Source organism: Scyliorhinus canicula, chromosome 8, assembly GCF_902713615.1.
Source record: "Scyliorhinus canicula chromosome 8, sScyCan1.1, whole genome shotgun sequence".
Lineage (NCBI taxonomy): Eukaryota > Metazoa > Chordata > Chondrichthyes > Carcharhiniformes > Scyliorhinidae > Scyliorhinus > Scyliorhinus canicula.
Genome location: NC_052153.1, coordinates 10,125,337 through 10,138,603, shown reverse-complemented (window position 1 = coordinate 10,138,603; position 13,267 = coordinate 10,125,337). Strand labels below are relative to the sequence as shown.

General features: G+C 48.9%; 1 protein-coding gene across 12 annotated transcripts in view; it reads left to right on the top strand.

Annotated features, from left to right (window-relative positions):
* susd1 (sushi domain containing 1) overlaps positions 1-4,637 on the top strand; it is a 104,251-nt gene extending 99,614 nt beyond the window's left edge. For 11 of the 12 annotated variants that reach the window (XM_038804171.1, XM_038804176.1, XM_038804174.1 and 8 more), the window contains 2 exons: positions 1,663-1,715; positions 4,407-4,637. In XM_038804171.1, the coding sequence (XP_038660099.1) occupies positions 1,663-1,684 (22 nt within the window). In that variant the 3' untranslated portion in view covers positions 1,685-1,715; positions 4,407-4,637. Of the gene's footprint in view, positions 1-1,662; positions 1,716-2,363; positions 3,013-4,406 lie in introns of those variants that run through there. The other variant, XM_038804167.1, reaches the window with a different exon arrangement.
* Positions 4,638-13,267: the final 8,630 nt, after the last annotated feature.

Here is a 13,267-nt window from a genome sequence, read left to right as displayed (position 1 = left end):
TTCACAATGCGGCCAAACAGGTTTGAGTATCAACCTGCAATTCTGCCAAAGGCAGGCAGTAAGAATGGGTGAGATTCCTGATTACCCATCAAAGAGCGTTGGCACCTCCTTCATTATCCATATCTCTAAACCAAAAAGTGCATGTTTGTCCCACCAGCCCTGAGTGAACTGTAACACACTCTGGATCAGGTAGATTTATTGTAGATTGTTATATTGATTATGTTATATTTATGGCCTCTAGTTTCAGTCTGCCCCACAAGTGGAAATGGCTTCTCAACGTCTACCCGATCAAGTCCATTCATAATCTTAAAAACCTCGATCAGTTTGCCCCTTTTGTATTTTTTCTAGAGAAAGGAGCCCCAGTTTCATTTCATTTAATTTCAGTTTGTTTCCAGGTTCCAGGTATCTCTTAGTACCAGAATCATCCCTGTAAATATTCACTGCACCATATTAATGCAGTCAGGCAGAGTCAACATGGTTTTGTGAAAGGGAGATCAGAAAACAGGGAACAGTTGGCCACTCCTAGTCTAACATCTGTCATGGGAATAGGCTAAAATTCATTATTAAGGGGATTATAGCAGGATACTTTGAAAAACAAATGTGGTCGGGCAGAGTCAACGTGGTTTTGTGGCAGGGAAATCATGTTTAATTTATTAGAGCTTTTTGAGGAAGTGACGACCAATGTGGATAAAGGAGAACCTGCAGATGTGATGTACTTGGATTTCCAAAAAACATTTGGTAAGGTGCCTCATCAAAGGTTATTGCCCAAAATAAGAGTTCAAGATGTAGAGTAGATGTAACAAGTAGCATGGATAAAGGATTGGTTAGTTAACAGGAGGTGAAAAGTATGGATAAATGGATCAATTTTGAGCTGACAAGCTATAACTAGTGGAGTGCTACAGAGATCAGTGCTGGTGCCTTAATTATTTGCAATCTATATTAATGACTTGGATGAAGGTACTGAATATATGGTTGCTAAACGTGCTGATGATAGAAAGATAGATGGGAAAGTAAGTTGTGAAGAGGACATGAGAAGCCTGCAAAGGGATGGGTTAAGTGAGTGGGCACAAATGTGGCAAAAGGAGAATAACCGGGTGGGGGGGGGGGGGGGGGGGGGGGGGGGGGGGATATGCGAACTTGTCCACTTTGGAAGGAAGAAGGAAAAAGCAGCAGCAGAGAGATTACAGAAACTCTGTGGTACAGAGGGATCTGGGTGTCGTGGTGCATGAATCACAAACAGGAAGCAGAGAGGTGAGAATAATTTATTTCTGAGAGGGTCGTTAGAACTGAGCACAGCCATTCTAAATGTGATTTAACTAAGGCTCTTTCCAAGGTTAAGGTAAATTCCCCTGACTAGTCCTTATTTGGGCCCAAGTTTGGATGACGTTTGGAACTATGGAATTATTTCAGGAGATGACTTTGTCCCCATCACATACATTCACACACTCACAGCAGAGAATCCTGAATTGTGATTGTTCAGAACCCCTGACTAAAATCCCCCCCCCCCCCCCCTCCCACCCCCCACCCCCCTCCCAACTCTGGGGGTAGTGAGGCATTCTTCCCCTCTTCCTCTTCACTATGTGGGTCCTGCAAAGTGGAGAAGATGGTGGAAAAGGGTCTTGGTTTAAAAAAAATCCTTTTCTCTCCCCCCCCCATTCACAGGAGTTGCACGATAAGAAGATGATGGTTGCCGAGATTGACACTGCAAATTAAACGTAAGTTGTTTCCTTGTTGGAAGGTGGAGGATGCTCTGCAGCCCCATTCTGTATGTGTCACGTAATGTCTGGTAATGCGATACATTACAAATACTGCAACGTGGCATTGACGTAGAGTGGAATGCGCCAGTCATGACTCAATGGATTGTAAATTCAAGTCCCAATCCAGAGATTTGAGCACAGGAATCTGTCTTGTTATGCTCCAGGCGTAGCATAAGCTGCTTCCTTGATGTTCACTCTGACAAAGGAAGGTTCAGACATGGAGATAACTTCAACACGTTTATTAAACTATTTACAATTCTCCTACTCAGATTCGCCTCTACTGTTAATCCTGCTATAGCTACTCAGATTGACGAACCAGTCTGCTACAATCCACGTGGTGGGTGTGATATTGAATCAACCCTGTGTCTGTACTCACTGTGTGTCTCCACTGGAAAGAGGAAGATCATGTGTGCTGTGTCTTTTATATATGGGTTGGTGTAATGCCCCCCTGTGGTAGTGTCACCTCTGTGTGTATCGTGAATGCCCATTGGTCGTGTCCTATCTTACTGACCTATTGGTTGAGTGTCTGTGTGTCATGTCTCTGGTGCTCCCTCTAGCGTCTAGCTAGTCTACATGTACTTACATTAACCCCTTGTGTATTTACAGTGATGCATATCACCACAGAATCTAGGTGACACTCCCGGTGAAGTACATACTGAGTTGGCGCCTTTCAGACGAACAATTAAACTGAGGCCCTCTGTCATCTCAGGAACATAAAAGATCCTGGAGCACTATTTTGAGAAAGAATAAGGAAGCTATCACTGATGATAATGTTTGACCCTCAATTACCATCACAAGAATAGATTATCTGGTTATTATCACGTTGCTGTTTGTGGGATCCTGCTGTGTGCACGCTTTCTGCCGCGTTTCCTACCTTTACATGAGTGACCACACTTTAAACAGAACCTTGTTAACTGTTTGTAAGTAGTTTGAGATACGCAGTGGTCGTGGAAAGTGCTTTATCTAAATGCAAATCTTTTCTAGCTCCTTCTCATCAATATCTGTGACCTGCCTCCACAGCAACTCTGAAACGTGTTGACCTCCCGATTGGAGTCACTGGCAGGAAGCTTGGGGAGGTGAAGGGGGTCTGGGCTGCTGGCTGGAGGGCTGGCAGATGTCCCGCGCTGCCTCTTTTTGGGAAGGCCCATTGCAACTTGTTCCATTCAGTAGCCTGATGGGCCAGCAGTGGGCTCATCCCCGGGGGCGTGGACTATCAGAGGCTGGCAACTCAATTGAACGGCAGCACCGCTGGGAGGCAGTGGCTGCTGCCAACACAACGCCCACCCAGAGCCTAGAATCCTCATTGGACCCTAGGCCAGAGGTGAGTGATGGTGGGTGGGGTGTTGCAGGGAAGAGGGGGAGGGGGGCCAGCAGCGAAGGCTCTTGCTGGGCTGCCCCGCCCTGCCACACCCCTTCCCGAGGTCAGGTCCCTCGATCAGGCACTGGGTACCTCTGAACGAGGGATGCCCCACATGGCGGACCCCCCCCCCCCCCCCCCCCCCCCCCGGCCTGTTAGGCCCTTAAGGGAAAATTAATTGCTCACGAGGGTCTCAATTGGCAGTGGGACAGAATGACCCTTCAGGCCATCACTGACCTCATCAGGGTGGGGTGGGGGTGGGGGTGTGTGGTGAGGCGGCGCGATTCTCATGTGCCACCCTCCTGTCTGACTAAATGCCACCCCCGCCACTAAACTCAACATGGGGGAAGGCACAGGGCTCCGCTCACTATCTTTGCCCCCTCACCTTCAGCTCCCGTGAGGGTGGCACGGCGGTTCACTAAATTGGTCCCTTGGATGAGAGGCTGAGTAACAGTGGTTAGCGTGGCTGCTTCACAGGGACCCCGGTTCGATTCCGGCCTTGGGTGACTGTCTGTGCGGAGTCTGCACGTTCTCCCCGTGTCTGCGTGGATTTCCTCCGGGTGCTCCGGTTTCCTCCCACAATCCAAAGATATGTAGGTTAGGTGGATTGTCCGTGCTAAATTGCCCCTTAGCGTCCAATGATTAGGTGGGGTTACGATGATAGGGTTGGGGAGTGGGCCCAGGTCGGGTGCTCTTTCAGAGGGTTGGTGCAGACTTGATGGGCTGAATGGCTTCCTTCTGCACAGTGGGGATTCTATTCCTGTTCAAGTTTCAGTGTTTAGCCTGGGGATTGTAGGGATGCAGTCAAGTCAATGCTATTTAAATGGGAGGGAGATGGGAATAGAAAGCTATGCTGATGGGCTTAAACGGCCTCATGTGGAGCGTAAAGACCAACATGGGCCAGTTGGACCCTGCACCTTCTCCCCGTGTGTGCATGGGCTTCCGGTTTCCTCCCACAGCCCAAAGGTGTGCAGGTTAGGTGGATTGGCAAGGATAAATTGCCTTTAGTGTCCAAAAAAAGGTTAAGTGGGGGTTACTGGGTTACGGGGGAAGGGTAGATATATAGGCTTGAGTGGGATACTCTTTGGAAGGGCTGGTGCAGACTCGATGGGCCGAATGGCCTCCTTCTGCACTGTAGAGTCTACGATTCGATGAATGGCCTGTTTCTGTGTTGTAAGATTCTATGTAATTTAATTCCACGTAAAAGGCACTGGAAAGGCAAAAGACATGGAAATGATTTGTTTGGGTGTTCAATTTTTTTTTGGTCTGAAGTTTATTTTCTTTTTAAACAGATAAATAAAACAGAAGACATACAGGTCGAGGGCTTATTCAGCAAATGTCACCGATTTGTGTCAAAGAACAAAACCGAAAACACGTCATCAGGCTATCAAATCACGGACTGTACTTGTACCCGACACAAATATTGCTTCCTCCCTCCGCCGTTAGTCAGGCTGTGATCGTAAAACTCGTATTTATTTGTAAAATATGATCAACTGATTGGAAATAAAATTCTATTCACTCCAGGGGTTTGAGTGTAAAAGCCAGGCTGACCCCCCCCCCCCCCCGCCGCAGAGCAATACTGAGGGAATGCAGCACTGACTGAGTTGCTGCCTTTTAGCTGAGTGACGTTACACCGAGGCCCCGTCCACATGATCAGCTGTATGAGTAGACTCCATGGGGTTATTTCGAAGAAGAGCAGGGGAGATCTCTCCCATGCACTGGCCAATGTTTATTCGTCAGCCAACGTTGTGAAGAATGATCTGGCCATTTATCACATTGCTGTGTGTGGGGAGCTTGCTGTGGGCAAATTGGCTGTCCCATCAGTTGGTCACACTTTTAAAAGGTGCCTCATTGGATGTAAAAGCATGTGGGCTGGGTTCTCCGTTCTGGAGACTAAGTCCCCCACGCCGGCGTGAAAACAGTGGTGTTTTACGGCAGGAAAACTGTCACAAAGCGGCCACCGATTCCCTGCTCCGGGGGTGGGGCCGGCAGCCAGGCAGCGTAGAGCTCCGAGGTCTAGCTGCCGATGCGGGCTGGAGAATTGCCGGGTCCGTGGCGCGCATGCGGACGGCAGTGGGTTGCAGCGGCCGCATTGTGCTTCATTGCGAATACCGCACGCGGAGCCGGCCCACGAAATAGGCCCCCCCATCGGCTGGCTCGCGTGCCCCGGACCGCCCCACCACCACAGAGCCCCCAGCCCCGAATATGCCCCCCCCCCCCCCCCCCGGCCCATGGATCGGCCCTCCCCCGACTGTGGAGGCGCTGGACATATTGGTGACAATTAGAGTTCACCTGTTCTACGGAAACATTGCCCCTGAGGAGCCTAGAACCCACGCCAGCCCCAGGGGAATGGGACCTCTGTGTACTCACTCACCCCTGGTACCTGGGACCGTTTGAGTATTTGGGCTGTGGGGTATTTGTGTACAGGTGTCAGGCTCATCTCCCAACAACTGCGAAGCAAAGGCATCCATTAAACGTTTAGGGGGAGGACGGCATGTGGCGCAGTGGTTAGCACTGGGACTGTGGCGCTGAGGACCTGGGTTCGAATCCCGGCCCTGGGTCACTGCCCGTGTGGAGTTTGCACATTCTCCCCGTGTCTGCGTGGGTTTCACCCCCACAACCCAAAGATGTGCAGGATAGGTGGATTGGCCACACTAAATTGCCCCTTAATTGGGAAAAAAAATAATTGGGTACTCTAAATTTATTTTTTAAAAGTTCAGAGGTGTGGGGATGTGGTTGAGATCAGGGGATGGAGTGTTTCTTTTAAAACATCTACCCAAATAGTGGAAAAGCCAAAAACGGCAGAAGACTCAAAGAGACCCAGGGCCCAGGTACGTAGATCATTAAAACGTCACAAACAAGTTAGATAATAATAGAAGGATCAAGAATCACTACATATCCCTGGATAGACCACCCCTGTGAACATCTCTGGTACCACACCTTAAAGCCTTGGAGGAGCTACAGCGTATAAATGATGCCTGGAACTCCCAAGGGGTAAATAATGGGGAGGAATTACACTACCTCGCCTTGTATTCCCTGGAAGCGAAAGTTTAGGGGTGATTGATCAAAGCTTTAAGATATTAAACCAACCTTTTAAGGCGATAGACATTCTGCTGGTTGGGGAGTCTTGGATGGGGACATGTTGGAGAGGGCATCGCCTCACATTAAGAGCCAGACCTCACGGCAACACGGTGGCACAGTGGTTAACACTGCTGCCTCACGGCGCCGAGGTCCCAGTTTCGATCCCGGCCCCGGGTCACTGTCCGTGTGGAGTTTGCACGTTCTCCCCGAGTTTGCGTGGGTTTCGCCCCCACATCCCAAAGATGTGCAGGTTGGGTGGATTGGCCACACTAAATTGCCCCTTAATTGGAAAATAAAAATGAATTGGGTGCTCTAAATTTATCTTTAAATAAGAGCCAGACGTGGCAGAAATACGGTTAAGAAACTCTTTCAAAACATTGAGATTTGGGACTCTCATCCACAAAATGATGCGAGATCAGATGTAAATTTTAAGTCTGATATTGGTAAGATTTTTGTTATTCAGAGGCACTTAGGGTTTTGGGGTAAAGGTGGGTACATGGAGTTAAATTAGGGATCAGCCATGATCTCATTGAATGGTGGAACCGACTCAAGGAGCCTCCTCCTTGTGCTGTCTTCCTCTGCTCACCCCAGCTGAGTTCCAATCTTCCTTCAATCGGACTGCCATTCAGGGCCGTTCCCCATCCCAATTCCATTCATCTTTAACTTGGCTGTCAGTCGGACAATGTCTGGTGCACAGTTCATCTCCTCCTCGCTGATCAAATGTTAAAGCAAGCCTTCACAAACCATTCTTTCAGGTTCGGCTGGAGTACTGTGTTCAGTGCTGGGCTTCACAGACCAGGAAGGCTCTAAAAGCTCTGGTGAAGGATATGCAGAGAAGGTTTGCTAGGATGATTCCAGGAGCAGAGACTTCAGAGAGGCTGGGTTTGTTTGCAAGAACTTGGGAAACAGGAGCTAGAGTAGACCAGACGGCCTGTCAAGCCTGCTCCAGAATTCATTACAATCGCGGGTGATCCTGGGCTCCAATCCCACTTTTCTGTCCACTCCCTCTATCCCAAGACACCAAAAAATCATTCTAATCCCAGCCTTCTCTGACCAGTGGATGCGATCTCTCAGCATCCACCCTATCAAAACCCCTTCAGAATCTTTTATGTTTCAATGGGATCACCTCTCATTCTTCTAAACTCCAGAAAATCAAGTCCAATTTACTCAGCCTTGCATCCAAGTTACCAATTGACTAAACCTTCGCTGTACCACCTCCAATTCAGCAATCTCCTTCCTTAAATATGGAGGCTGAAATTGGATGCCATATTCCAGATGTGAGGCAGGATTCTCCATTCCCCAGCCGTCTATTTCTCGGCGGTGCGCCATTCGCCAGCAGCGGGATTCTCTAATCCCGCCACTTGTCAACGAGATTTCCCATTGTAGCCACCTCCCACTCCACCGGGAAACCCGCGGGCAGGAAAAGTCAATCCCAAGTTCCGGAGGATTCTGGCCGTGGGTGGGATTTTCTGGTCGCCCCACCGCAAGGCCAGAAATTCTAGCTTGAAACCAACGTACCTTTCGCTGGTTTGATAAATTGTGTCCCCCCCCCCCCACCCCACCCCCTGCCCTGCCATCCCAGAAAAATCCCACCCAGGGTTAAGGAGGAGACTTGATAACGAGGTATTCAAAATCACAAAGTGTTTTGATGGAGAGAATAAAGATAAACAGTTTCCAGTGGGTGGAGGGTTGATAAGCAAAAAACTGCAGATTTAAAGTGATTGGAAAAAGGACCAGCGGCGACACGCGGAAACATTTTTTACACTGCTGGCTGTTGCTATTTGGAATGCACATTCTGAAAGGACGGGGGAGGTGGGGTGGAGTAGATTCAACAGTAAGATTCTGAAGGGGTTTGAATAAATACTTTGAAGGGAAGAAGAATGCGGGGCTGTGGGGAACAGGTAGGGTACTGGAAGCAATTGTCTTTCAGAGAAACGGTACAGGCCTGATGGCCCGCGTGGCCTCCTTCTGCCTCGTACCATTCTGTGATTCTATATTGCGCCTGACTGTGAGATTCTAAGGCCTCACATCCTTGTTGCACGTTACGGTGAAGTGGGATATCACAAGCTTGGGCATGACAGGAGTCAATTAAGTGAGAAATATGTGAGTGAGCTCTGTCAGTGGCTCATGACGTGAATGCTAATATTGCCTTGCGGCAAAATCTAATTACATCATGTAGATACTTGCGTCCTGCATCAGCTACTTTTAAATCATGGCTGTTGTCTTCTTCTCCTTGTCACAACTTGTTGTATACTTATAACTCCACCTCCAAATAACTATAAATAAGCGTATCCACTGACATATTTGGGTAATTATTTAAAATATGTGTTGAGAGGGAACCAGGTCATGTGTAGTCAAGTCAATTAAACTGCTGATTATCACGCAGAGGATTACTAAAAGCCTCACATTTTTCTCCAGTTTCTGAAACTCCAGACAAAACGAAAAGCAACTAAGTTGGCGCAGACTCCTCGATGCTCGTAGTAACACGAGGTTCTGCTACAGAATGACACTGTGGCACGCTAGTGCCTCGGACAGGGGCGGCACGGTGGCACAGTGGGTTAGCACTGCTGTCTCACAGCACCAGGGACCCGGGTTCGATTCCGGCCTTGGGTGACCGTCTGTGTGGAGTTTGCGCGTTCTCCCCGTGTTTGTGGGGGTTTCCTCCGGGTGCTCCGCTTTCCTCCCACAGTCCAAAGATGTGCAGGTTAGGTGGATTGGCCATGATAAATTATCCCTTTGTGTCCAACAGTTTAGTTAGGGTCGCAGGGATAGTGAGGGGGCACGGAGGGCTCTTTCGGAGGCTCGGTGCAGTCTCGATGGGCTAAAGGATCTTCCTCTGTACAGTAAGGATTCTATGATTCTATGAAATCTGAAAGTTATTACGCTGGTCCTCGCAAATTTCCCCTTGACTGCTTCCATTTGCTGCTTCCTTTCCCCATTAAATGATCTTCAAGTCTCTCACCACCTCCAATTCTCTTTTTTTCCAATTAAGAGGCAATTTAGCGTGGCCAACCCACCTAACCTGCACGTCTTTGGGTTGTGGGGGCGAAACCCACGCAAACACTGGGAGAATGTGCAAACTCCACACGGACAGTGACCCAGAGCCGGGATCGAACCTGGGACCTCGGCGCCGTGAGGCAGCAGGGCTAACCCACTGCGCCACCGTGCTGCCTTTACCCCAAGTCTTACACTTGAGTGCACAGTGAACAAGTCACTGTGCAGTTGGAGGTTCCATCTTTAGAATATGTTACAACTGAGATGCCCCACCTGCTTTTTCAAGTGTTGTGAAAAGTTCCCATGGATACATCCTCAAAATAGAACAAGGTGTTTTCCCTGTGAACTGACCAACATTCATCCCTCAAACAAGCCATGCATTTTATTGCTATTTGTGGGATATTAAGGTGAGCACATTGGCTGACACATTTGCCACAAAACCAACAGTAACATAGTTCAAAAACTAATAATTAACTGTGAATCGCAAAGGGACAACCTGGGACATCTCTAGGCATTAACTAAAACAAAGTTCTTCCTTCCTCCTTTTCATTACGAGAGTAGAGATAATAAGAATTTGAATTCATTTATTAAAATAGATCGGGTATTAAAAAGCTAGAATCCATAATTAAGAACCATGTAAAACCCTGCCTGGTTAATTAATGACCTGCTCCTGTTTCCTTCTAAGGATATGAGGGGAAAGCGGATTAGGCTATTGAGTTGGATGATCAGACATGATCATATTGAATGGTGGAGCATGCTCGAAGGGCTGAATGGCCTCCTCCTGCTCCTATCTACTATGTTTCTATGTCCTTTATAGAAGGAAATCGCCACCCTTACCTTGGTCTGGCTTATATATGACTCCATGCCCAGGCGGCATGATTAACTCCTAACTGCTTTCTGAAATGGCCAAGCTCGCCTCCCTGTTGCACCGAACTGTTACACTTGCAGTAGCTCAAGAGGGCGGTTCCCCACCTGCTCAAGGGCAATTTGGGATGGGGAATAAATACTGGTCTTACCAGCAAAGCCCACACCTTAAGGCCGAATAATAATAATGATTGAGTTTCATTGATTGTCAACTAAACTCAAGCTCATGTGTCTTGATGGCATGTCAAGACGTGTTGTGACATTTGCCGCTGTCAGCGGCATGGTAGCACAGTGGTTAGCACTGTTGCTTCACAGCAGCAGGGATCCGGGTTTGGTTCCCGGCTTGGATCACAGTCTGCACGTTCTCCCCGTGCCTGTGTGGGCTTCCTCCGGTTGCTCCGGTTTCCTCTCACAGGCCAAAGATGTACAGGTTAGTTGGATTGGTCACGCTAAATTGTCCAAAGGTTAGGTGAAGTTGCTGGGTTGCGGGCGGATGGAGGTGTGGGCTTGGGTCGGGGCCGGTGTAGACTCGATGGGCTGAGTGGCCTCCTTCTGCCCTGTAAATTCTGATTCTGATTCAATGGAAACTGCACCAAACCCTCAACAGATCATCTTCTGAAAAGCTTTAGTATTCACCAGTTAACAGTGTAAATCTGACATCACTTAGTACAATGTGTGGGATAATATACCCGAGAGCGAGAGAACACTGGATTTGGACCAGTGATTTGCAGACACTGAGCTCCGAGCTTCAATTACGCCCCATGTAAATTGTTAAGTGAAGACAGATTACTTTTCTGTTGGGATGGAGAAAGACCGTGCCCTTAAGGCACAGTTAAGCAACAAAGGTGTCTGCTGTGGCTTACTGGGGAATGTTTTTGCTTGTAAATCAGAAAGTTGTGGGATTGAAACCTGTTGCGGAGGGTTGAGCACAAAATGCAGGCCAGTGCTCCCAGTGCAGCACTGAGAGAATGCGGTGCTGTTGGAGGTGCTCCATTTAGACATCAGAATTCGATAGTGGAATTATTACATTACAGCAACTTATATTTGTACAAGCCCTTTAACATAACGAAATATCCCGAGGCTCTTCCCAGGAGCATTATTGAACAAAACGTGACAGTGAGCCACATTAGGAGATATTGATCCAAATCTGCCAATCAGAGTTGGGACCCTCATGTCCATGTGGTGGGGTTGTGGGGGGGGGGGGGGGGGGGGGGGGCAGAGTTTAAGAAAGAAATTCCAGAGAATGCAATCTAAGTCAGCAAAGGCTGGACCAAGGATAGGGGACAAATTGACCCTGAGGGAACAGGGCTGGTATTGCAATGAAAATGAAAATCACTTATTGTCACAAGTAGGCTTCAAATGAAGTTACTGTGAAAAGCCCCTAGTCGCCACATTTCGGCACCTGTCCGGGGAGGCTGGTACGGGAATTGAACCGTGCTGCTGGCCTGCCTTGGTCTGCTTTCAAAGCCAGCAATTTAGCCCAGTGTGCTAAACCAGCCCCTGACTCCCTGTCCTACACCTAGTGTGTAATGTTTCATTGAAGGGTGATTGATTCATTCAGAGCTTTTACACAAGGTGATTCTTCCTCACTCTCAACACTGCTTTTTAAAAATCGTCGCAACAGGCAAGGTTTCTTTACAAAACACACACACAGGATAGCAAGGGGTGCAGAAATGCACCCAATGGTTGCTTCCATTCGCACTGAGATGTCCAGTTTCCGACTGGTCTCTCACACTCTGCTGTGGGAGGTATGGAATTCATCTCCAGTTACTAATTCAGGCAGAACGCCCGTGGCTTTCAGACGCTGACACATGCGGGCTAAATGTTTACACATGCTGTTAAGAATCAAGAACATTTACCAAGTTTACAAACAGTTGCCGATGACGCTCGCACTACTTAATGAGTTTCGGGTGTATTCAATAATGTGCTTGAGGCACATTATTCCAAAGGGATCTAGACAGGCAGAGGCCCGGGGGGGGGGGGGGGGGGGGGGGGGGGGGGGGGGGTGTGAAATTAAATATGAAGACATTGGGCCTGTCAATTAAAGCGGCAATTTCTCAACAAACACATTGGTTCAGAAATGACTCACTTGCATTGCATCTCGCAGTGTCTCGTTAGCTGAAGATCATTTAGAGGGAAGCAAAAATGTGCCGACTGTTAAAGTGTGTTTTTAAAGGTGTTTGGAGCTATTAATGTTACAGAAGTTAATGTAGGTGTGAGAAATGAAAAGTGATTAATTATTATTATTAAATGTTCTTGATTAATTATTAACTGTATTTCTTTGACAAAACAGCCGTTTAGGAAGCATGAGTATCATAAATGTATGCAGTTTTTAACAGAACTGGTTCTAGGTTATGTAAAAGCTGTGTGTCGAAAGAAGGAGAGGCGGCCAGAGGCGTGAGTGTGGCGGTCTACGGTGTGTGCGAGGTGGTCATCAGCGTGAGCAAGGTGGTCATCAGCGTGAGCAAGGTGGTCAGCAGGTTGCCGTCCCACAGGCAGCCATGTGTCAGAGCCACCTGGACGTTTCAGCGGCACTTCTGAGCTCGGCCCAGTCACAGCAGGCCACGGCTGGGAACGTCGCCGGCATCGCCCAGGTGCTGGCTAATGTGGCACAGAGACAGAGGGAGGTGGCCTAGTCACAGAGGGAGATGGCCCAGCCACAGAGGGAGATGGCCCAGTCACAGAGAGAGATGGCCCAGTCACAGAGGGAGATGGCCCAGTCACAGAGAGAGATGGCCCAGTCACAGAGAGAGATGGCCCAGTCACAGAGGGAGATGGCCCAGTCACAGAGGGAGGTGGCCCAGTCACAGAGAGAGATGGCCCAGTCACAGAGGGAGATGGCCCAGTCACAGAGGGAGGTGGCCCAGTCACAGAGAGAGATGGCCCAGTCACAGAGGGAGATGGCCCAGTCACAGAGGGAGATGGCCCAGTTACAGAGGGAGATGGCCCAGTCACAGAGGGAGATGGCCCAGTCACAGAGGGAGATGGCCCAGTCACAGAGGGAGATGGCCAGTCACAGAGGGAGATGGCCCAGTCACAGAGGGAGATGGCCCAGTCACAGAGGGAGTGGCCCAGTCACAGAGAGAGATGGCCCAGTCACAGAGGGAGATGGCCCAGTCACAGAGGGAGATGGCCCAGTTACAGAGGGAGATGGCCCAGTCACAGAGGGAGATGGCCCAGTCACAGAGGGAGATGGCCAGTCACAGAGGGAGAT